Source organism: Osmerus eperlanus, chromosome 5, assembly GCF_963692335.1.
Source record: "Osmerus eperlanus chromosome 5, fOsmEpe2.1, whole genome shotgun sequence".
NCBI classification, from domain to species: domain Eukaryota; kingdom Metazoa; phylum Chordata; class Actinopteri; order Osmeriformes; family Osmeridae; genus Osmerus; species Osmerus eperlanus.
The window spans coordinates 248,870-275,000 of NC_085022.1; the positions used below are offsets into that span (position 1 = coordinate 248,870).

At 45.7% G+C, this 26,131-nt stretch overlaps 2 protein-coding genes across 6 annotated transcripts in view; both read left to right on the forward strand.

Annotated features, from left to right (window-relative positions):
* On the forward strand, positions 1-10,597 carry gins3 (GINS complex subunit 3). Its single transcript, XM_062460862.1, has 3 exons — positions 1-284; positions 9,184-9,417; positions 10,105-10,597. The coding sequence occupies exons 1-3, from the start codon at positions 114-116 to the stop codon at positions 10,333-10,335; spliced, it is 636 nt and encodes a 211-aa protein (XP_062316846.1). The 5' UTR covers positions 1-113; the 3' UTR covers positions 10,336-10,597.
* A 6,820-nt stretch (positions 10,598-17,417) lies between these two features.
* Positions 17,418-26,131, forward strand: part of ndrg4 (NDRG family member 4) — a 49,932-nt gene continuing 41,218 nt past the window's right edge. For 2 of the 5 annotated variants that reach the window (XM_062460877.1, XM_062460880.1), the window contains exon 1: positions 17,419-17,597. The gene's annotated coding sequence lies outside the window, so the exon portion shown is untranslated. Of the gene's footprint in view, positions 17,598-26,131 lie in introns of all 5 variants that reach the window. The other 3 variants (XM_062460879.1, XM_062460881.1, XM_062460878.1) reach the window with 2 other exon arrangements.

The following is a 26,131-nucleotide window of genomic DNA, read 5'->3' on the forward strand; positions in this document are numbered from 1 at the left end:
CACTAACAATTTCGCGCCAAACCTACCAACAGGGAAGTAAACACAGCAGCTGTCTGGTGTTGTAAACAAATGTCGTTCGTAATAGTGATTGAATTTTTGAGATAAAGGTTTACATGGAAACACAGTCGTATGTGCCCATTCCTCCAGGGGTGGGAATGGAGGAGAACTTCTTTTCCCTGGACGACATTTTGCTGTCTCACGAAAGACTGGCTAGCAGAACAGAGTGCTCTTTCCCCCGACTTGGATTTTTAGAGAAGTCAAGCGATACTCGGGACATTCCGGAGGTTAGTAAACGCAGCTAGGAAGCACGCCAACGCCGTGGTGTAGCTACAGTATTGTTCTCAAGATATTAACTAAGCATACTACATCTTTATCCCCGTGTTCTCGCTTTACTTTAACGTAGGGTGAATTCGGGTAATATGGGAAATTGTTCTTACCCTTTCTGTGACACCACATTACATAGGGTGAACATATTTTATTCTGTGAAAAAGAGGACACTTCTACAGACATCCCAACTTGCAGAGACTCATTTCCGGGAGGTGGCTTCTCGACCCCCCCCCCCCCCTCCCCCCACACACACACACACACACACACACACACAAATGACACAAATGATATAGGCTATATGATCATTTATTTATTGAACCGTAACAAAATTGCAAAGTGCAAATGTAAAACAAATCTTTTTTGTGGCATTTAGTCCAGTGCTTCTGTGGCTTTCAGTGGTTGTTTAATGTGTCTTGTCCATATATTAAAGCAATAATGATGAATTCAAAATACTAAATACTAAATTCTTTATATGGCCACATATTAAAACAATAAAATTAAGACACTTTTCAGTCCTCCTCATATATTAAAGAAATAATGGTAACAAATGCGTCAAGGTGCTCAGTGTTGCCAGATTGGAAATGGTGTTGTACCAAAGGCGCAAAATGATCGTATTTGAAGAATAATTATCGTGCATCTGGCAACACTGGGAAGACGGTCGACCAATGACAGTTCTCTCTACAGTCAGAGCTCACGCAAGATACCCTTTCCAAAACTTGTGAGGGCGCAATAACTATTTTGTGAAAGACCCAGAGAAACACAAATGTCCGACAAGGCAAAATCCCGGACGACTTTGGAATCCCTGCCGGAAGCATTTTTTAGGTCTCGAAAAGAGGACATGTCCGGGTAAAAGAGGACATCTGGTCACCATACATTACATTTCATGACATTTATTCATTTGGCAGACGCTTTTATCCAAAGCGACTTCCAAGATTGAGCTTTACAAAAAGTGTATAGGTCAATGATCATAAACAACGAGATAGCCCCAAAAACATTGCAGGTAGCAAAAACATGAAGCATACATTTTGAAAAGCAAATGAGTGCCAATGGGAAGAACCAGAGGAGCATGTAGTTAAACAAATTACAATTAAACAACATGAACCACACCAATCATGTTTTGTGATTACGGTCAGATAACATCCATGCTAAACCTATAGTCACAAGTTCTGTGGACTAGACATTGTCATAGGAGGGAAGAAAATGATCTCGAGTTTAAGTGTCCCACATTACCCAATGTCCCAGATTACCCGAATTCACCCTATGCGAGAACGGGCTTACATCGGGAGAGGATTGTAAGACTGCGATTATGTGCTTTAATTCCCTGATGAATACTGTGAACTTTACCGTTTTCCATCACACTCCATAATTTATTTTAGCAACATTCTCAGTTACACACCGTGGACGAGCACTCAGAACTGACCAAATGCTTTTTGGCACTGAAATAATTATTTCTGAAACATATATTGTTCTTACAATTAACATTATTTACATGTGACCATGCCCCCACCTGTAACTGGTGTTCCAGCAAATCAATTTCAAGAAAAACCTTCCTAATCATCTGCCCCAAATAATACCAGAGGCCTGTTCAATAAAGGCCGCTCAAAAAAGTTGGACTTAAAATCCCAAACCTGACTTGAATTAACATAACAAGTCAGTCGGGCCTAAAGCTGTTCCATAAAGGACAATTATAGTTCACGCAATCCGACTAATTCAAGTAAGATTCAAGAAGTCAAGATAATTGCGCGTGCACCCTATTCTTAAGCAGCCAGAGAGCAGTGGCGGAACCAGACTTCTATATATGGGGTGTCCAAGGGGTGGCCAGGGCTACTTCAGAGGGTCCAGAGACCAAGATTGAAAATGTGTGTGTAACCTTAGCCTGGCATTGTAGGGGGTTAAATATCATCCAAACAACCAAAACGAATTCCCCTATGGTTTAAAGGAAGATGGGAAACTGAAGTGTATTAGCATGAACCAAATAATGCCAATACAAATGGAAATGGAAATTATAGTTATTTGACTATCAGTTAAATCAGATAAAGAATGGTCAAAGTAAGTTTAAAATTACATATGGATTTAATAAATTTGCAAATGAATGAAATCAATTACAAGGCAAACTTGTTAAAAAATGAAGGCTTTAAATCTTACCTACTCTACTATGATCATTGTAAATCAGAGAGAAAGCAAGACTTGAGCAAGGAGTAGGACAGTAGGACAAGGGAGAACTGAGGAGAAAGGTCTCAGGAGATGAAGAATCCACAGAACAAAGCATTACAATTCCCTTTATACACAAGACCAACCAATCAGACCAAATCTTCAATGGGGTGTGAGGGCCATCAAGTTTAAACCGTCCAGAAACTCCACACTTTAGCATATGAGAGGTGGGGGCAGGTTGGCACCCACCCTTACAGCATCCTAAGGAGTGTCAATTATTCATATGATTTCAGATTAGAAGTAGAAATTATAATTCACTTAACCCTTGTGTTATCTTCGGGTCATTCTGACCCATCAGTCATTGTGACCCACCGTTGTGTTGGGACAACTTTACCGCATACAAAAACAAAATGCTTTTAACCGTCGGGCTGTCTCAGACCCCCCACATCGCGAAGGTTAAAAGAAAATGCTTTTTATTTGTTTTTGTATTGGGTAAAGTTGTCCCAACACAACGATGGTTCGTTGTGAACCTTTGGGTCATGTGACCCGAAGGCAGCACAAGGGTTAAGCCTGAGTTCTTCAGAGTGGCCTAGTATGGTCCACTAGGGTTACTTTAATCAAATTCTACATTTGCTATGAATAGACTGTGTCTCTACATGGCATGTGACCGACTGCCTAGTATGTTCTGACCTGGTGCTGGTAGACAGGGTCCTTGTGAAGTCTGACCACATCCACATCCAGACTCTGACTAGCCTCGGGAAGGGAGCTGCTCTGAGGTCTTGGGGTGGTGCAAGGACTGGGGTCTATTTCCACCTGATCCTGTTTACTCAGCTTTTTGAAGAAGTCTGCTATCTCACCCTTACTTTTCATGTTTGAAGTGAACCCTATGCTAAAACATGTAGGCCTACACATCCAATTACCCACATTTGAGTCCAATCTCAATCTTAAACATATCCCCATTATTATCTTCAATCAACTACCAGGCTTTAAGTTACTAGATCATGGCTATCCCTACTCTGAAATACATATTTCAAACAGGCATTATACAATAGCAAACAGGGTAGCTATCTAATTGCAGTGTGTTAATCTTTTGAGTAACGTTAATAGATTGATAATGCATCTCATCAAGGAATCTTAGCAGTTAAAGTACAAAAATAGTGTAGCGACCCGCACAGAGAGACATGTGTTATATGTTAGGCTGTTAGTTGGTTGTGTTCGCGGGGTCCGAAATGCTAATCAACCTGCTGTCTGCCAATCACGGGAATGTCCGGAATGTTCGGATGCCGGGCATCCTGGTGGTTGGCGGAGGGGCATGGAGGGGGGTTGGGCAGAAGGGATGGAGCATTGGAAGTTAAGACCAGGTTTAGCATTTGTTCTTACTGTTACGTCTGGGTTTCACAAGAGACGGTTACTATTGTTTTTTGGGCTACCTTTCTTTTATTTGGCGTGGGCTACGGCCAAACAGTAGCCTGTGTACCGTGTGGTTAATAAACGTCAATTCGGGAACGTCATCTTATGCCTGGACGATTGTTCCTTTCTGACCTAGTCCGGTCATTACAATAGATTTCAAATGGCTAAATGAAAACATCTGTTGTTGTTTTAAAAGTGTGCTTTATAAATGAAAATAAAAAAACAACTACATTGAATCAAGTACACAACAGTAAGATACTGTGCAATTTGCTACCAAGGTAGTGCTAAGCGCTAAACAAAAACAGAGACATTTCTCTTATCTGAATCTGTTGCCAATATGCATCTGCACAGCAGAGCCATAGAAAAATTTATCTTTTTCAATGGTTCTGCGGCCCAGCAACTCAACAGAAAGCCTCAACCCCAATGCTAAACTTTAAAACGATTACTTTAATATGATGCTCTAGTCTTCCGCCGCTGATGCTGTATCAGACGCTGGCGTAGTGATTTGTGTCTGACTGGTGAACTGTGTAAATATCCTCGATTGAAAAAATGCGCTGCCAGATGTCAAAAGAAACAATAAACAATGACACAATAAGTGTCAATTAGCATCCAATTGCCAGGGATAGCGAATTACACTTTGGGGTGGCACCTGGGGTGGCCAGTCCGATATCAGGGGGTCCAGTGCCACCCCGGCCAACCCTCTGAATCCGTGACTGCCCGAGAAGTTGAACATGAATCATATCGATCCACCACGGCAAAACGCAATGCACACGGCCACGTGACTTCTTCCAGAAAGAACGTTCCCTTTAAGCAGCTCCCTCATCCACCACTTCATCAGAATAAAATGACACGCCATGATTGACGTGAACGATAGGCTACATAGGTCGAGGTCCTACTTCATTGATTAAAAAACAGACACCCTCTAAACACATCTAAATGGACTTTTTTTGACATTGTTTTAAATGAATAGCCAACTATTAATCAATACATTATCTAGCAGCCTAACTTTTTAAAATGGTTCTTTTGTCGGGAAAATGGAGGATAGATGTATGGATTTAGGTTCGTTTTGCTATTGTAGGCTGCATGTCCACTACAGCGGAGCAGGCGGCGCGTCTGCTTCAAATTCATTTTCAATGAAGCCGGGGGTTAACGCTCGCATAGGGCATTGTGGGAAGGTGAACGGAGCGGTGCGAGTTGAAATCTCTCAACTTTATGTAATGAGGAGCGTTAAACGCTAGCGTTGGCCAATCGAATTGGTTTCTTGTAAAGTAGCAACCGTTGGTCATGGTAAACATTTCTAGGTTTCACAGTTTCAAGATGGAGAAACTTATCGTGTGTGGCTGCACACCCAGTCCTGTTCAGAACAAAGTTACGTAATGTGACAAGCCTGAATTTAAAGATTCATTTAAAGAAGACATTACAATAATAATGTATGGTGCAGGGTTGCCGATGTTGTCAGTGTCCCTGGTGTGTTTTTATACTTTTGAATTCAGTCTTGTCACATTACGTGACTGTTCTGTGCCACTGCTAGCCCGCTAGCCCGGCCAACACACGACTGGTTAAGTGACCGGTGGCGTAACATGTAATCTACTGTAATCTTGCACTATTAAATGATTGTGTATTTTTTCACAAATGTAGTGTAAAAGTGGTATTTTGATCGATATTGTGAGTACATGAATCCAAGTCTGCACGCTTGGCCATGAGTACAACAGTGACCTTAGAGAACTACAACTCTGTATTAACTTGTCTAACATGCCCCCTAGCGTGGTGTACTGAGAAGGCAAGCAGTGCAGAGCGTTAAAAATAGCTATATATTTATAATAGGGATATAAAATAATATTAAATAGTTATCAAACCTTATTTAATTATTGAAAATGCTTCTTAAAGAGACACTGTCCTCTTGTGTGACGTCTTGTCCTGCTGTGTGAGGAGCAGGTGGATATTACTGTATCTAACTAGCTTGCCTGGTCACACCAGACATTCACACCAAAGGACATTTCAGCTTTAGTGTCAGTTAATGATCATGCTGTTCCTCACTAACCTGTCATGAGCAGCTAGCAAGACATATTTGCATACATTTACGTAATTATGTATTTTAATACATATTTTTACTTAAAAATATGCTTTACGGTGTCACACTAAAGGACAACAAAACTTAACACTTTCAGTGTGACATAAAAAGTTACATATCAACCCTCTACAATGTGAATAAATCACACGCAAATGCGACTAAACTCTAGGTGACTAAAACATGTCTTTAATTAGCCAATGGCTAGTACATTTTCAGATTTTAGTCGCCTGTGATTGAGTTAGATGCAAAGAACGTTTAACGCGGACATCGATGCCTGCTCAGTCATCTTTACACACCGTCTGTTAGCTGAGGGCGCCCTCTGTCGCTTTCTCTCACACACACGCACTTTCTCTCACACACGCGCACTTTCTCTCACACACACGCACTCAATGTGAGAGAAAGATGCCATGTAAAGAGAATTGAAGCACTAGATCTACATTGTCTTCTTTCTTTGTTGTACCATGGATGCAAAAAAGTGAGGAGTGGAAAAGTGCAAAAGTGTCATGGAAAAGCGAAAGTTACAGAATCGTTGGCTGTCGGACTTTGATTGGGTTTTATTTGATGAGGAGGAAGATGTGATGACCTGTAAGTACTGCAGTAGAAAACCTAGCTTAGCAGGTAAAACGCCTTTTGTATCAGGGTCAACTGCGAAAGAGCCTTCAGTGCCCAAAGGAGAATAAAATCAGATGTCCGCAACAGTCTCACATCCTCACGCCTTTCAGACATGATCTTCATTTCAACAGAAGAGCTTCAGCAGTATGATCCATCATCAGCTGTGGAGAGGTGGCTGAAGTCAAGTGGCAAGAGAAAGCCATTTGCAAAAAAATTGTAGATTAAATCCATATGCAACATAAAGAATAATTCAGACAGATAATGTACTTTTTTTCAGTTGCATTGTTCATGCATTTCATGTAAAAAGTCTGGAGAGTAAAATACAAAATGTACTAGCCAATGGCGACTCAAGCTTCATTGTGTCCGTAGAGGGTTGCATATGTGTGCAATTCTCAACCCTGCTCCTCAGGGAACCCCTGTCCTGAATGTTTGAGATGTTTCCCTGTTCCAACACACCTGAATGATTGTTACCAGGCTTCTGCAGAGCTAGATAATGACCCGTTTATTTTAATGGACACATACAACTCGCCTGTTTTTATCAACTGGTGTCGCGAACAATGGCTATCAAATCGCGTTATTGCAGGCCCTTAAAATAAGTCATATTAGATCAAACGACTTGTCGACGGCAGAAATATTTTTCGCCCTACCTTCAACTAAATAAAGCTGTCTGTGGAATTGCCCATTTTTAAATCAGGAAATGGCGTCACACCGTAGGACATGGTTTTCAGTGACAAATTGTATCAGTTCCAACACTTAAAAATATGTGGATGAAGAAAATTATTGCAGTTTTCTAAAATAGACACTAAAATAGGAGGATGATGAATGATGCCTCGGGTGCAGTTTTAATTGATAAGCGTTATAATTCATTACATCATGCTTGAGACAGTCACACCAACACCACAGTTACTTCCCTGATTGTCTCTGGAGGAGGGGATCCCTCAGTGAATTGCTCTTCTTACATTTTTTCTCCTCTAGTGAGTTTTTCTGGGAGTTTTTCCTTGTCTTCCTTGAGGGTTTAGGTTGGTTGGCAGTTCTATGGGCTTATGTGAAGCCACCTCTGACATTGCTTGTAAAAAGGGCTATACAAATACGTTTAGATTTGATGACCCTAGGACCATTTTGAGATTTGGCTCAAAATCTTCCTAAAACTAATCGCAACGCAGTTTTCATAACAACAGGTCCATGTAAAACGAAGGCATTTACTAATTATAATAATAGTAGTATGTTACATTTTTATAGCGCCTGTCCCGAGCTCAAGGACCCTTTTAATAGACCTCATTCACACGCTCAACTCTGAGTGGATGTTCTCCCAGTTGATTTAACTCATTCAAATCAGCTGTTCTGGCACCGAAAAGAGAGTTTCCCATTTTAGGTTAAATCAACTCAGAGCAGAGTTAGGCTCAGAGTTTGTTAAATCCGCTTTCTGGAATACTCCCCGGATGAGAATGGTGGAGATGGTCATCCACCCTTGCACTTTCTACTATTGTATGTTCTGTATTCTTGTGACTGCACACACGACAAGCTATGTAGGCTACTGTTGTGGGGTTTAATTCATATTAATACAGCTCCTCAGATCTATTCATACTTCTGCTAATTATGTGTATGTATACAAATTTTATGAAATTTAAATGTATGTGTGACAGTATAGTCGGGGTGTAACGATACACTCAGCTCACAATTTGACACGTATCACGATACTAGGTGTACGATACAATACGTATCACGATATTTTGAACAACATTTGAAATTACAGATTTATTTCCAAAACATTTTCCATCCATCCATCATCTTCCGCTTATCCGGGGGTCGGGTCGCGGGGGCAGCAACCTAAGCAGGGAGGCCCAGACTTCCCTCTCCCCGGCCACTTCCACCAGCTCTTCCTGGGGGACCCCGAGGCGTTCCCAGACCAGCCGAGAGACATAGTCCCTCCAGCGTGTCCTGGGTCTTCCCCGGGGCCTCTTCCCAGTGGGACGTGCCCAGAACACCTCACCAGGGAGGCGTCCAGGAGGCACCCTTATCAGATGCCCGAGCCACCTCAACTGGCCCCTCTCGACGCGGAGGAGCAGCGGTTCTACTCTGAGCCCCTCCCGGATGACCGAGCTTCTCACCCTATCTCTAAGGGAGAGCCCGGACACCCTGCGGAGAAAACTCATTTAGTCCGCTTGTATTCGCAATCTCGTTCTTCGGTCACTACCCAGAGTTCGTGACCATAGTTGAGGGTAGGAACGTAGATTGACTGGTAAATAGAGAGCTTCGCCTTTCGACTCAGCTCCTTCTTCACCACGACGGACCGACGGATTTTCAATAATACAATTTAGTGAACTCAGTTCAAGTGATTTCTGTGAATTCAGTGAATGCACGCATGAGGCAGGTTCAGAGTAGGTTGCGTGCTGGTAGCTCAACCAGTAGGATTAAACGGACATCATACTGTAAAAATATTGCCATAACTCTACGATACATATTGTACACATTTTGCAATATATTGTTCCACAATATATTGTTACACCCCTATAGTGTAACCTCTGAACAACCACATTAAAATTGTAATGAACATTCACTGTTGGAATTCATATGTATAAATAATATAATGTACCACTTTTTTGTTTTTCCAGGGAACCAAGATGGAGCTTCCATTGTGGCTGGCCCGGGGCCTGTATGAGAGGAAGAGGAGAGTGGTGTCTGTGGAGGTGCCCAAAGTGTACCGCGAGGCCTGGAGGACCGTGTTTAGCGCCGACCCCACGGTGGTGGACCTCTACAAGATGGGGCCCTACTACTACGGCCTGGGCTCCCAAATGCTGCACTTTGAAAGCCCAGAGAACACAGAGATCGCCCAGGCTGTGCTGCAGGTGGGTGTAGGGGGGTGTAGGGGGTTTAGAGGGATCCAGGGGGGTGTAGGGGGATTAGGCGGGTGTAGGGGGGTGAAGGGAGGTTGGGGGGATAGGTGGGTGCAGGGGGGTTAGGGGGATCCAGGGGGGGTTAAAGTGGTACAGGAAAGGGGCAGAGCGATACATGGACAGTCAGAGACATAGTTGGGTGTTGTATGGGGGATAGGTAAGTGAAGTGAACCCACATAATGTCCAGGGTCAGGCATCATAATCCCGTCGTTTCTTGTTGATTCCTGTTGACTGAATCAGACAGTTTCCCATTCATGCACCTCTGCTGAAATATGACGACCGCTGAATAGCTGGGTCTGTCTTAATTTTTCAGACAGTTATATTATTTAGCTCTACGGAAACTTAATATCCAGGTCAAGTCACTGTGATTCTGAAGACTTTCTGTGAGGTTTCTGTTTGGCAATTGTTTCCAACTTCACAATATTGGCATTATGTATCGGCCATCGGCTGCCCTTCCCTCTAAAACCAGGCGTCGGACATTGAAAACCCCATATGGGTGGAGCTCTAGTCACTAATTTCCAAGGTTGAAGCAGTTTTTGGCCCCTATAAAACAGCTCTGAGCGTGTCCTGTGATGCTGAACTGTTGAACCCTGCCAACAGCTCAGCGTCTCCTGTTCCTCTGTGCTTGATATTCTGCAGACCTTCATTGGGCGTTTCCGGCGGACCATGGACTCTTCCCAGAATGCCTACAACGAGGACACGTCATCGCTGGTGGAGCGTCTGGACTGCCTGGAGAGGGCGCTGTTCAGGGCGGGGCAGTGCGGCCTCAACGCCTTCCAGAGCTGGGAGAGGGGCCGCAGCTCGCACCTCTCCGCCTCCAGCCTGGTGCTCAACTACCGCAAGAGGAAGATGGCAGAACTGCAGGCCTGAAGGACACACTCCCTGCCTCTTAGACCAGGGATATGCTTCAATGAGCTGTACATGCCTCCTTCCCGTCAAGCCGTCTTTGTAACAGGCTGACCCTAACGGTGCCCTGGGAAGGCCCCCAGAGAGGCCAGACACCCGGCTCCATCACAGCCTCTAACCTTCCAAACCTGGAAATATGTTATGTATGCTACATTGTTTTATGTATGCTACATTGTTTAATGGAAAGTGTTTTTCATGAAAATAAACGTCAGACTGGTGAATTGTATCCAGCCAAGATTGCTTTATTTAAAAAGAGAGATCTCAGAACTGAGACATTTCTCTTCTAAAAACGCTCTAAACTAATTAGCTCCAGTATCAGATGACCTGTTTGTTCCCAAGTGTGTCCATTTCCACTGTACTGGGGCAGTTAGTGTGCTTGGTTAACCCTGCAGAGGGAGCTCTCCCCTGAGTTCAGACGTGCTCATCATGAGCTGGTGGTTACAGTATTTAGCATTTCCAGAATTCATTTGGTTAGTAGGTTTTGGCCATTTGTTGTTTTCATTAGAGTTAGGGTACTGTTAAGTCCTGATCCCTGATTTTCTGTTGCACTTTCCATATACACTATTTCTATGATGCTTTCGATATGTGTCTGCTAAATGAATAAAATGTAATGTAAGTCACACCTTAGCACTTCATGCAAACGGATCATCAGTGTCATTCAATTCTAAACAGATATCTAGTTTAGGTGTAGCTGGAAATTAGCCTGGCCTAGGTACATGGAACCCTGGCCTGTCTGCTGGGTGGAACCCTGGCCTAGCTAGGTGGAACCCTGGCCTCCAGTCCCAGCTGATTGCTCGTGTTAAATATGGGTGACATGATGGTCGCTGCCGTCTGTTGATTGAAGCTATCGATGTTCCCTCAGGGTGTGTATGTGGTGCTATAGATCCCTGAAACTCTGATGCCACACATGGCAGCGGGGTGGGAGAATGTCCTGGAACCTTCCTGTGTACACAGCCTTCCCTAACCCTTCCTGTGTACACAGCCTTCCCTAACCCTTCCTGTGTACACAGCCTTCCCTAACCCTTCCTGTGTACACAGCCTTCCCTAACCCTTCCTGTGTACACAGCCTTCCCTAACCCTTCCTGTGTACACAGCCTTCTCTAACCCTAACCCTTCCTGTGTACACAGCATTCCCTAACCCTTCCTGTGTACACAGCCTTTGTGTCTCCATATAAGAGCTTAAAAATATGTGCTGCAGGTAATATAAGGTTATACTCAAGCCCACGTCTCTTGGCTGATTCGGTTGCTTTTAGTATTGTCTCTGTGCTCTGCTGGTGTTGCTGTGACAACTGTTAAATCTCACTGCAGACAGCTGGAATGTAGAGAAGCAGAGGAAGAGAGAGAGAGAGAAGGAGAGAGAGGGAGAGTGAGGACCTCACAATGCCAAAAGATTATTCATAACAAAGGGCAGATTTAGCCATCAGCCAGAAATGGACACACAATCCTCAGCCTCTGGTCTCTGTCTATTTTAAGATCCCCTGACAGTGGAATTCATATCCAGCCTATTAGTGTACACAGAGCTCACATCAACAAAATCAGGTTAGGGTTGATACACAGCGTTGGTGAGGGACTGGAAGGGCACAGTTGTTTCCATAGTTATTACAATTTTGATATCTGTGTATGAGCCTTTATTATGATGGTGGAGCCAGCTGTACATTGGAATTATCACTCATTAGTATAGCAGGTACATCTCTAGCTAGGCATGCTGCTCGCTTCCTGCCAAGCCCTGTTGACTCAGCTTTGATATCCACAGTGGAAGACTCCGGACAGGAGAGGGGCAGCAACCACATAGTGGTGATGAGATGTTTGTATTAGCCATGTCTTAACCTACAGCCCCATAATCCTCCTCACATGGGTCTAATCTTCCCTGCTGTCCTTTGGCTTCGTCCTGGAAACAGCCAGACAATGCCATGCCCCACACTGCCATCACACTGCTAATCCCTTGATTAGCCAGCAACAACACACCCTGCTCTACTGTGATGAAGCCAGCAACACACCCTGCTCTACTGTGATGAAGCCAGCAACACACCCTGCTCTACTGTGATGAAGCCAGCAACACACCCTGCTCTACTGTGATGAAGCCAGCAACACACCCTGCTCTACTGTTATTATGAAGGCTTTTCAGGTGCTCCTAGATATCACATAGAATAAATGAACAAAGTCTTGTTTAGCACAGGATGTCTTCCTCTCTATGACTGAAAGGCATAGAGTGGACAGGCAGAAAGAATAGTCTCACTATGTTAGTGATCCATGAGTACGCTACATACACACACACCTTGAACAGCACCTGTTATATTGGTTATATCGAACACCCCCTACAGCCCAGCATACTCCGGTCCCCTAAACGTACTCCAACACCCGCCTGGCTTATCTAGGAGACAGAGAAGTGTGTGATGTCTGTTGACATCACCAAACTGGCATACAGACATCAAGTGTTCTTCCACATTCTCCCCTGAGATAACCCCCTTAGTTGAGAACACACGCTCTCACACAAACCCCTTTCTCACATTCACACACCCCATCATACACACACAGATACCCATGCACACACACCTTCCTTTTTTCATCCTATCTGGTTGTGGCCCGGCCATACTACAATGCCACAGCCTATTGGCTGAGAGAATGTTAAATAGCCCTGGCTACTCCCAAATAAGCTGTTCTGTTCCGTCTGATTGGGCCAGGACCAGGGGTAGGGCTGTGACATGATGTGTGACCCTTCCCAGAAGGGAGCAGACGGTCAGACATACTGTGACCAGCATCAATGGATAGAACTGGAACCTCCTGAGTGGAAAGTTTTAAAATGTGTTACCTTTGACATAATATAAGCGTATGGGTAAAATGAGCACGATTCTATTAAAAGTGTGATGTTTCTTACTTTTTATAAATATGCATCTACAAGGTAATAAACTAACTATAATTATACATATATTCCTGAGGTCGTTCATATTTGTTACATTATTAGAAAGGCCAGGATGTCCTCTCAACTTGACAAGATAAATAGCTATAGCTGCAGAGTACTAATATGGGGCAATATAGCTGCAGAGTAGTAATACAGAGCAGTATAGCTGCAGAGCAATAATACAGGGCAGTATAGCTGCAGAGTATAATCCAGGGCATAGTCATGGGCATTCCGGCTCTTTTTCGTGAGCCGGCTCGTTTGGCTCAGCTCACTGAAAAGAGCCGGCTCTTTTGGCTCCCGAACGGCTCTTTAAAAAATAAATGTTTTAACTAATACGGGGCAGTATAGACAAGTTTTTGAGCCGTTTCCGCTCTACTTCCTAAACTCCTCCCCTCGATGCAATCCACTTCCGTTCTGGCGGGCTGGGTTTGTTTTGCTAGCTAGCTCCGTTGTGCCGACAAAGCACTGATATCGCAGTGACAAAGAGGATATACAATTTACAACATGAAGAAAAGTGGATCGGGAACGACGTGTGCGGTAGTTGGTTGCAAACACTCGAGAAAGCACCTGAACGAGTGGTTAGATAGAGTGCTACGACCACCTGTTTAAAACCTAGAATCGCCTCTAGCCTGCAGTTATACTACAGTAGTATGCTTATTGTTTGTAGGCTATTCACATTTTGTTGGTGTTCCTTTGTCCTGTTGTTGCAGTGGATTTAATAATTATACATTGATATGTGGATATAATAATTCAAACCTTTCAAAGTGCCAATACACACATCTGTAAAAGCCCGCCGGCATGAGGTGTGTAGCCAACCGGTGCTTGTTTAAAGCAGTCATAACCGGGTTCATAGGAAGAATAGATAGATAAGTAGGCACTTCAGGCAGTGACAAGCCACTTAAATAAGGATAACAGTGTACTGCCTGTCTTGTCCTTCTGAAGTTGTTAAATTGAATAGGCTGAACATCAACATGTAACATCAATAGCCTAGAAATGCCAAATGAATTAGCTTTCAATGTTACGTATGCCTAGGCTACTTGGACCGTGTCCTGGCAATAAATAAAGAACATTATGCTACATGTTTTGCCAGGATAACTGGCAAGACCATTGAATGTTCATGATGTTCCTGTGTGTTTATTCCTTTGACTGGGTACAACAACGCGATCAGTCAACCGACTATAAATGTTTTTAATGTCGGGCTACGAATTTATAGAACAACTTCTGTCTGATACGTGTGACATCCTTTAGCCAAATAATTAGCCTACATTTTGCTGAGAGCTAGACAACAAATGTTCTAATGAATCACCTTCTTCTGACATTACCTTTGCTCCATGTTAAAAGCTCCAAAATGATGGACTGGCAAAAGCTTTATAACTATAAATCTACTCTAAAATGTACTTAAAAGTATGGCGACGACGTTGGCAACTTATCCAGTAGTAAATGTCAAACGACAAGTATGTCAAAGTAGTAGAACCGTGATCCCAAGCTAGCATCGACATCGCTGTGTTTACACCGGCAGACGCTTTGCAAACCACTTCCGGCGGAAATGAAGTGCATTTGTGTAGAGTTATGGCGGCCCCCTGGGATTTGGCGCGTAAACTTGTCTATAGCTGCAGAGTAAAAAATACAGGGCAGTATAGCTGCAGAGTAGTAATACCGGGCAGTAGCTGCAGAGTAGTAATACATTCGCGAACGACCCATCACTAAAGTGTAGCAGAAAAACTGCTGCAACCTATTTCTTGGTAGGCTATTTGCTTGGCGAAATAGCTAGCCAATTTTCATCATACATTTCATACAATTATACAGCACATTCCGTTTCAGTTTAACCTAATTTCCACATTTCCTCCTTCAAGTTTAATGTCGTTTTGTTAGATCGTTCATTCATTCATACAGTAGGCTAGGCTCGTGTTGTAGGGGTGAACTAGCCAGTGAACTAGTCAAATAAATTGACCGTTTTTATGCTGTAGATCAGCAGCCGCCACTGACGAGTACGGCTATAGGCGATCTTACAGCATGCCGTAACACACTTCGGTTGTGGATAGTATGTCCATGAGTGGCAAAATCCATTGTTATGTCTACAAAATTATTTTAGACATAGTATAAATTTAACTAGCTTGCAAATCCTGAGGATAGCCTACCGAAGTTGAATTAGCCAATGTCGTTAGCGATGCTAGCTAACGTTGGTTTGCTAGCTGTATATAACATTTCACTGGGTCTTGCAGCTGTTTGATTTACTGAAATTATTATGAAATGTTATGTTCGACTAGCCATAGCAAGTCACTGTATTTCCAAGCCCTGATAGTGTAACTGAGACGACATGGTAAATAATTCCTCTTTCAATTCCTATTTCAATAAGACCCTGTTCCAATGTTGAGCATTAAATTAGCTGCACAGTCTATAGAGATCTTTGGACGAAGCCACTTTTTGTTCTAAACCCGGGCTATACGCCGCTTCGAAATATAAGCCGTACAACCACAAGAAAACGGTTAAATCGGGGTGCAAGCCATGGTTTTATTTCCAAAAAATACGGTAATACAGGGCAGTATAGCTGCAGAGTACTAATACAGGGCAGCAGAGTTACTAAAACTACATTGGACAATTAGTTGCTTGGTCTCAGGAGGGTAACTGGTACAGGAAGTTACAGGAAGACTCAAGCTATAGGAGTATTAATAATATAATAGACTTATGTAGACCTACGGGTATTATCTGCACTCCAACTAAGAATGAGGATCCATGGTTCTACAGGACTGGATCATGAGACCATTGTTCTACAGGACTGGATCATGAGACCATGGTTCTACAGGACTGGATCATGAGACCATGGGACTCTTACTATAGGAGGGAACTGTAGAACAGTAGAACCATGGAAAGTTACAGTCACAGATCTATTATCAGTCCTGCATGAGTGCAGCTCAATATCCAGGTCAATAACCAGGTCAATATCCAGGTCACATCGACCTAGTTCATCAAAACAGTGACCTCATCAGGGGACTAATCGATTGCTCAGGATCACATCATAGAACATCATCGTACCTAGTTTTCTCTTTTGCCATCATCATTATCATCATATTCATTATCATCATATTCATAATCATCATTATCTTCATCATCATATTCATTATCATCATATTCATTATCATCATCGTTGTTATCAATATCTTCATCTGTTTGATCTGTATACTGTACGATACTATATACCACGACACAATCTTCTACCTGTGATTAGTTAGATTTATTTTCTAATGGCATCAATGGATCAGCCTCAGAGGGCAAAGATCTAAGTTGAATGAAATGCACCTTAATTACTTTCAGACACTTTCAGGCATGTGATCGCTGAGCCAGGTTATCTTGGGTTGTGCTTCTGTGCTGTACACCCTGCATAATACACAGAGTTACATCCTGACCATCTCCCTGGCTGAGCAGTGTACTGTACACGCTGCATAATACACAGAATTACATCCTGACCATCTCCCTGGCTGGGCTGGTTAGTCATGTCAGTGTCTGGTTAGTTATGTCTGTGTGGCCCGGTTAGTTATGTCTGTGTCTGGTTAGTTATGTCTGTGTCTGGCCCGGTTAGTCATGTCTGGCCTGGTTACTCATGTTTGTGTCTGGCCTAAGACGTGATCTTCTCTTGAGCTGTTTTAGCTTTAGAAATTAACAAGGAATTACAGTAGACAAGTTGTGACTATTTACCAGTATGTGTTGGTGTTCTCTAACTGTGTGTTTTCTAACTGTGTCTCCATATCATATTTGGATATTTTAAATGTGATTAAAAGGCAATTCTTCTCACCAAATGTATTCATACTGTGTGTGTCTTTTTACAAAGTCTTTTAAAGGCTCCATGGCTTATCCCTCTGCTGTGATGGACTTATTTTCCTGCTGTTTTGAACCACAATTCACACTATCTTTTTCTCCTTTAAGTCCATCCATCCCTCTTTCCCTTCATTCACTCCACTCTGCTCTCCCTTTCTCTCCTCCCCCCTTCCTCTTCCCTCCCGTTCTCACCCCTCCTCTCATCTCCTTTCCTCTCTCCTGCTCTCCCCTTCTCTCATCTCCTCCCTTCATCTCCTCCCTCGCTTGGTTCTGATCTGTGGTGAGTTGTGGCTGCATCATCAAGGAGGACACAGGCTACTTGTTTATGAGGGGGAGAGAGAGAGAGGGAGAGAGAGAGCGAGAGAGGGAAAGAGGAACATAATTCAGATAGCAGATAGACCCCATAGACTACACAGCTTCTACCAGTCAGTAGAACAGACGGAGTGACAGAGAGAGGCAGACTGACGCTAACCCAGACACAGCAACAACAGTAGCAGCCAAACCAGCACTACTGGTAAGACTTCATGTGGCTGTGATTGGGGTGGATCTGGGAAGTTGCTCTACTGTGTTTAAGAGGAGAGAGTTACTCTACTGTGTTTAAGAGGAGTTACTTTACTGTGTTTAAGAGGAGAGAGTTTCTCTACTGTGTTTAAGAGGAGAGAGTTGCTCTACTGTGTTTAAGAGGAGAGAATTACTCTACTGTGTTTAAGAGGAGAGAGTTACTGTACTGTGTTTAAGAGGAGAGAGTTGCTCTACTGTGTTTAAGAGGAGAGTTTCTCTACTGTGTTTAAGAGGAGAGAGTTGCTCTACTGTGTTTAAGAGGAGAGAATTACTCTACTGTGTTTAAGAGGAGAGAGTTACTGTACTGTGTATAAGAGGAGAGAGTTGCTCTACTGTGTTTAAGAGGAGAGAGTTGCTCTACTGTGTTTAAGAGGAGAGAGTTACTCTACTGTGTTTAAGAGGAGAGAGTTGCTCTACTGTCTTTAAGAGGAGAGAGTTGCTCTACTGTGTTTAAGAGGAGAGAGTTACTCTACTGTGTTTAAGAGGAGAGAGTTGCTCTACTGTGTTTAAGAGGAGAGAATTACTCTACTGTGTATAAGAGGAGAGAGTTATTCTACTGTGTTTAAAAGGAGAGAGTTACTCTACTGTGTTTAAGAGAAGAGTTACTGTATTGTGTTTAAGAGGAGAGAGTTTCTCTACTGTGTTTAAGAGGAGAGAATTACTCTACTGTGTTTAAGAGGAGAGAGTTACTGTACTGTGTATAAGAGGAGAGAGTTGCTCTACTGTGTTTAAGAGGAGAGAGTTGCTCTACTGTGTTTAAGAGGAGAGAGTTACTCTACTGTGTTTAAGAGGAGAGAGTTGCTCTACTGTCTTTAAGAGGAGAGAGTTGCTCTACTGTGTTTAAGAGGAGAGAGTTACTCTACTGTGTTTAAGAGGAGAGAGTTGCTCTACTGTGTTTAAGAGGAGAGAATTACTCTACTGTGTATAAGAGGAGAGAGTTATTCTACTGTGTTTAAAAGGAGAGAGTTACTCTACTGTGTTTAAGAGAAGAGTTACTGTATTGTGTTTAAGAGGAGAGAGTTGCTCTACTGTGTTTAAGAGGAGAGAGTTGCTCTACTGTGCTATTTAGGTTATTTAGAGTCTCTACCCTCCTGTCTCTACTCTCCTGTCTCTACTCTCCTGTCTCTACTCTCCTGTCTTTACCAACATGTCTCTACTCTCCTGTCTCTACCAGCAGGTCTCTACTCTCCTGTCTCTACTCTCCTGTCTCTACTCTCCTGTCTCTACCCTCCTGTCTCTACCCTCCTGTCTCTACCCTCCTGTCCCTACTCTCCTGTCTCTACCCTCCTGTCTCTACTTTCCTGTCTTTACCAGCATGTCTCCACTTTCCTGTCTTTACCAGCATGTCTCCACTCTCCTGTCTCTACCCTCCTGTCTCTACCCTCCTGTCTCTACTCTCCTGTCTCTACTCTCCTGTCTTTACCAGCATGTCTCTACCCTCCTGTCTCTACCAGCATGTCTCTACTCTACTGTCTCTACCCTCCTGTCTTTACCCTCCTGTCTCTACCCTCCTGTCTTTACCAGCATGTCTCTACTCTCCTGTCTCTACTCTCCTGTCTCTACTCTCCTGTCTCTACCAGCATGTCTCTACCCTCCTGTCTCTACCAGCATGTCTCTACTCTCCTGTCTCTACTCTCCTGTCTCTACTCTCCTGTCTCTACCCTCCTGTCTCTACTCTCCTGTCTCTACCCTCCTGTCTCTACTTTCCTGTCTCTACTCTCCTGTCTCTACCAGCATGTCTCTACTCTCTGGTCTTTACCAGCATGTCTAAACTCTCCTGTCTCTACTCTCCTGTCTCTACCCTCCTGTCTCTACCCTCCTGTCTCTACCAGCATGTCTCTACCCTCCTGTCTCTACCCTCCTGTCTCTACTCTCCTGCCTCTACTCTCATGTCTCTACTCTCCTGTCTCTACTCTCCTGTCTCTACCCTCCTGTCTCTACCCTCCTGTCTCTACCCTCCTGTCTCTACTCTCCTGTCTCTACCAGCATGTCTCTACCCTCCTGTCTCTACCAGCATGTCTCTACTCTCCTGTCTCTACTCTCCTGTCTCTACCCTCCTGTCTCTACTCTCCTGTCTCTACCCTCCTGTCTCTACCCTCCTGTCTCTACCCTCCAGTCTCTACCCTCCTGTCTCTACCCTCCAGTCTCTACCCTCCTGTCTCTACCCTCCTGTCTTTACTCTCCTGTCTCTACCAGCATGTCTCTACCCTCCTGTCTCTACCAACATGTCTCTACCCTCCTGTCTCTACCAGCATGTCTCTACCCTCCTGTCTCTACCAGCATGTCTCTACCCTCCTGTCTGTACTCTCCTGTCTCTACCCTCCTGTCTTTACCCTCCTGTCTCTACTCTCCTGTCTCTACTCTCCTGTCTCTACTCTCCTGTCTCTACCCTCCTGTCTCTACCCTCCTGTCTCTACTCTCCTGTCTCTACTCGCCTGTCTGTACCCTCCTGTCTCTACTCTCCTGTCTCTACCAGCATGTCTCTACCCTCCTGTCTGTACCCTCCTGTCTCTACTCTCCTGTCTCTACCAGCATGTCTCTACCCTCCTGTCTCTACCAGCATGTCTTTACCCTCCTGTCTCTACCAGGCTTTGCTATTAAAGTTTATTACAAAGAAACTTGTTGTTGAGTTCTAGGGGTGTCCAGTCCATGTCCCTGAAGGCTGGGGAGGTGAAGATCAGATCCTTCTCCACTGTGATGTTGGTAATCATCATGGTCTAGTCAGTCCCCAGCCCATGCAGCCAGTGCTGTGCTACCTTATAGACGCCCCCATAGTCTAGTCTTATGTAATGTGAGTGTATGACTCAGATCCAACAGAATTTCTTCTATATGTTTTAGAAGATTTGTAATCCATGTCCTTGTGATTGAATCCTTACACTTCTTCCTCTCAATGCATGCAGATCATAGAGACTAGAGAGCTGTTGCTCTTGTGTCTGTGGCATTGTTCTGTTTGTCACATGAACACTCAGCTGTAGTGAAGCACCTTGCAGTCCTACAAGACTGTTTCTCAGATCCAGAGTATTAATAGATCCAGAGATACCCCTGGGTGTGATGGAGCTCAGACAGGAACAGCAACTCTGCCAAAGGCAGGCCAAACACACGTATATGAGGTGTAGTACCTGTCACCGGTTATTACGCAAAGCGCACAGTAGCGCCTGCACGATGATATCAACCCTCTGAACGCACGCGAGAACTTTACATGACTTACAATAAACACGGGCGTTCACACACACATCACGTAGGCGTCACGCTAGTGTTGTGCACACACATGTTACTGATATGTGAACAACATGTCTGTGACGTGTACACTAGTGTTGTGCACACACATGTTACTGATATGTGAACAACATGTCTGTGACGTGTACACTAGTGTTGTGCACACACATGTTACTGATATGTGAACAACATGTCTGTGACGTGTACACTAGTGTTGTGCACACACATGTTACTGATATGTGAACAACATGTCTGTGACGTGTACACTACACCTGACATACGCCAGACCTACGCCTACGTGAACCCTAACCCTAACTGTTTGATAGATGCACTATCTGTAATTTTTTACTCACTGTACTCCACCTAAGTTAGAATAGGTTATAGCGTTGCAATAGGTTTTATGTGTATTTAGGGTTAGTATAGTGTATTATTTACTGTTATCTGTATATTTAGGAAGTTTTAGTATTTAGGGGTTAGTATAGTGTATTATTTATTGTTATCTGTATATTTAGGAAGTTTTACATATTTAAGCTTAGCATAGATGTAAATTATGTTCTGTGTACTTATATGTTATGCCAGGTGCTTGCGTTGTCTTGTCTTAAGAATTTCAGTGCCAATCTGACCTTGTGTTGTTCTGTGTACCTGACAATAAAAGACTTGAACTTGAACTTGAGATATCTAGGAGTGTGCACAGGCAGGTGTTATGTGTCCTTTGCATACTGACACCATTGCGCAGCGCAGCACAGAAACACCTGCGCACACCTGCCCGCCTAGACGTGTGAGCTATTAAGGCATGGCTTAATTCGCTGTTTCGAAATTAATGTTTTCGTACATGAATTACATATTGACCCAAGGCAAGTACATTTTTGGACAGAGTCGGGGAAAATAGCTCTACTCTTCTAGTGATGAGGATGTTCATCACTTAACAAAGTAGTTGAAGCACATATAACACGTGCCTATACGCACGCCTTATCAAATGTAATATAATCAAATCTCGGCTGTTTATATGCATACCTAATTATCTATCAAACTGTAATGTGTAGTATACGTTCCACACTTGCCTATGCGTAATTAACCCGTATCAGGTATGCGGTGAACACACTGTGGGCAGCTATGCTGACACTAATTACACCCCATACACATATGCACACACACACGCATGCACACACGAATACACACACACGCACGGGCACATGCAATGCGCTCATACACTTGCACACAGTTATAGGAACATTTACACTTGAACACATTCTCACAATCTCTGTTGAGTTTCTGCATGCTGATATATGTTCATGGTTAGCGAGCCAGAGAGCTTGTTTTGCACAGAGCCTCCAGAACTTGTCATCACCCCAACTTAGGATCCTAACCACAACCCTGCCTTCCAACCAGGACCCCTAACCTCAACCCTGCCTTCCCAACCAGGACCCCAACCCTAACCTCAACCCCGCCTTCCCAACCAGGACCCCAACCCTAACCTCAACCCCGCCTTCCCAACCAGGACCCCAACCCTAACCTCAACCCTGCATTCCCAACCAGGACCCCAACCCTAACCTCAACCCTGCATTCCCAACCAGGACCACCTGGTTAACACCAACTCTAACATAAACTCCTCTCTCTCTGAGAACATCTTAACCCTCGTGCTGCCTTCGGGTCACATGACCCAAAGGTTCATAACGAACCATCGTTGTGTTTACCCAATTTTACCCAATACAAAAACAAATAAAAATAATTTTCTTTTAACCTTCGCAATGTGGGGGGTCTGAGACAGCCCAACGGTTAAAAGAAAATGCTTCACTTTGTTTTTGTATGCGGTAAAGTTGTCGCAATACGACGGTGGGTCACAATGACTGATGTGTCAGAACGACCCGAAGATAACACAAGGGTTAAGGCACCAAGCACTCTGTAAGTCAGTGTAAGTGCAAGTTAGTGTAACCGTGAGTTAGTGTAAGCATGAGTCAGTGGGCAGAAAGTTGCACACTGATCGGATTATGTTCCTAGATACCCAAATATGCCAAGTTACCCAGATCTGCCTAGTTACCTAGATCTGCTTTTCACTTTGAGGATTCTGTGAATTATACTCAAGGGTCTGAGGGCCTCATGTACTAACGCTTTTGCGCCCACTTCAGGCGTATTTGTTTCGCAATTTGCACGTAAAAGCATGGCCAAGTATGTACAAACATGCCGCACTGAGGTAAAAGCTCAGATTGCCTGTCGAGGGAACTGAAAATTGCGCTTTTCCGTAGTGTCTCACACTACACACCCACGCTCAAATCCCCTTAGGGCACAGCAAGCAATGGCCACACGGTGCTATCACACCCATACTTCACCGCAACGTCACGCGTGTCTCGGGACTGCTGGTGGGGTCTCTCTACTGTACGGGAGCGCAGTTGCCTCCCGCGGTACTCTAGCTCGCCGCCTTATGGCTTTAAAATCGCGACCTCCCTAAAACTGATCATGAGCGGTTACATACAAAACGAACAAGGGATAGAGTTTAAAAGCCCTATATACTCAACTCTCCGGGGGTTCGAGACCCTCCCCTGGGGTCTGCGCTCTGTGAGGCCGCTCCAAAGACAGCAAGAGCGCCTCCTCCACAGGCTGGGAGAGGACAAGGGTACGCCTATAGCCCCGCTATCTAGGTCACCCTAACCCGCCAGGAACCTCGCCCTGTCCCCCTCACTGTCTTCACGCCGGCAGCCCTAAATGGTCTGCGAACACCGCCACCCCCCGATTGCGTACTGTGTATTATACTTTCGCAACGTGCACCACAACGGCTCCCAGACCAACACCACACCCTACCGATCTTCTCCCTTTTATATACCTCTCGACACTCCCTTCAACAGGTGCAGCCACTTGCCTAATTGTCAGCGCAGCGCTTGACCGCTCCCCTAACTACCATCGTCATTCACTACACTGTATAATGAGCGGAGAAAAACGCTGATTACCCGATGACCGGCAGGTTTCGTAAATACGACGTAAACTTAAGTATCACAGCGTGCGCAATCTACGGGTTGGCCATGACGCTAATAACGCTACGTTTGCAAATGTACGTACATGAGGCCCTCTGAGTGTTCCAGAGCCTGGAGTCAGAAGGATGTGAGACTGAAACAGAACAAGGGATGAAAAACTATTATCAATCCAACTGATTTAAGAAATCAATTAATAAATACTTTTTAATGTACTTATTTATTTTAATTAAAATCAGTTCAAAGTAATTTAATAGATAGGGTACAGAATGAAACTGAAGTAAGAATCATAGAAAGATCAGTGTCCAGTGCTGCAGTGTGGTGTGGGCAGCTTGGCTGCTGGACAGGAAGCTCTAAGATCTTCCCTCGCCGGGGTCCTGTAGAGAGCCTCTCACTGTGTCCATCTGCTGGTTCACACTCACAGCACTGGGCAGGTACACAGGGGTGAGGCAGGAAGGGGTGAGGTATGGAGGGGGGGGGCAGGGAGAGGTGGGGGAGGGAGGGGTGAAGCAGGGAGAGGTGAGGGAGGGAGGGGTGAAGCAGGGAGAGGTGAAGCAGGGAGAGGTGAGGTAGGGAGAGGTGGGGGAGGGAGAGGTGAGGGAGGGGTGACACAGGGAGAGGTGAGGTAGGGAGGGGGGACGCAGGGAGAGGTTAGGGAGGGAGGGGTGAAGCAGGGAGAGGTGGGGGAGGGAGGGGTGAATCAGGGAGAGGTGAGGTAGGGAGGGGGGACGCAGGGAGAGGTGAGGGAGGGAGGGGTGAAGCAGGGAGAGGTGGGGGAGGGAGGGGTGAAGCAGGGAGAGGTGAGGGAGGGAGGGGTGAAGCAGGGAGAGGTGGGGGAGGGAGTGGTGAAGCAGGGAGAGGTGAGGTAGGGAGGGGTGAAGCAGGGAGAGGTGAGGGAGGGAGGGGTGAAGCAGGGAGAGGTGGGGGAGGGAGGGGTGAAGCAGGGAGAGGTGAGGGAGGGAGTGGTGAAGCAGGGAGAGGTGGGGGAGGGAGGGGTGAAGCAGGGAGAGGTGGGGGAGGGAGGGGTGAAGCAGGGAGAGGTGGGGGAGGGAGGGGTGAAGCAGGGAGAGGTGAGGTAGGGAGGGGTGAAGCAGGGAGAGGTGAGGGAGGGAGGGGTGAAGCAGGGAGAGGTGAGGTAGGGAGGGGTGAAGCAGGGAGAGGTGGGGGAGGGAGGGGTGAAGCAGGGAGAGGTGATTTAGGGAGGGGTGAAGCAGGGAGAGGTGGGGGAGGGAGGGGTGAAGCAGGGAGAGGTGGGGGAGGGAGGGGTGAAGCAGGGAGAGGTGGGGGAGGGAGGGGTGAAGCAGGGAGAGGTGAGGGAGGGAGTGGTGAAGCAGGGAGAGGTGAGGTAGGGAGGGGTGAAGCAGGGAGAGGTGGGGGAGGGAGGGGTGAAGCAGGGAGAGGTGGGGGAGGGAGGGGTGAAGCAGGGAGAGGTGGGGGAGGGAGGGGTGAAGCAGGGAGAGGTGATTTAGGGAGGGGTGAAGCAGGGAGAGGTGAGGTAGGGAGGGGTGAAGCAGGGAGAGGTGGGGGAGGGAGGGGTGAAGCAGGGAGAGGTGATTTAGGGAGGGGTGAAGCAGGGAAAGGTGGGGGAGGGAGGGGTGAAGCAGGGAGAGGTGGGGTAGGGAGGGGTGAAGCAGGGAGAGGTGGGGGAGGGAGGGGTGAAGCAGGGAGAGGTGGGGGAGGGAGGGGTGAAGCAGGGAGAGGTGAGGTAGGGAGGGGTGAAGCAGGGAGAGGTGATTTAGGGAGGGGTGAAGCAGGGAGAGGTGGGGGAGGGAGTGGTGAAGCAGGGAGAGGTGGGGGAGGGAGGGGTGAAGCAGGGAGAGGTGAGGGAGGGAGGGGTGAAGCAGGGAGAGGTGAGGGAGGGAGGGGTGAAGCAGGGAGAGGTGGGGGAGGGAGGGGTGAAGCAGGGAGAGGTGGGGGAGGGAGGGGTGAAGCAGGGAGAGGTGAGGTAGGGAGGGGTGAAGCAGGGAGAGGTGGGGGAGGGAGGGGTGAAGCAGGGAGAGGTGGGGGAGGGAGGGGTGAAGCAGGGAGAGGTGGGGGAGGGAGGGGTGAAGCAGGGAGAGGTGGGGGAGGGAGGGGTGAAGCAGGGAGAGGTGGGGGAGGGAGGGGTGAAGCAGGGAGAGGTGAGGTAGGGAGGGGTGAAGCAGGGAGAGGTGGGGGAGGGAGGGGTGAAGCAGGGAGAGGTGAGGGAGGGAGGGAGGGGTGAAGCAGGGAGAGGTGGGGGAGGGAGGGGTGAAGCAGGGAGAGGTGGGGGAGGGAGGGGTGAAGCAGGGAGAGGTGGGGGAGGGAGGGGTGAAGCAGGGAGAGGTGG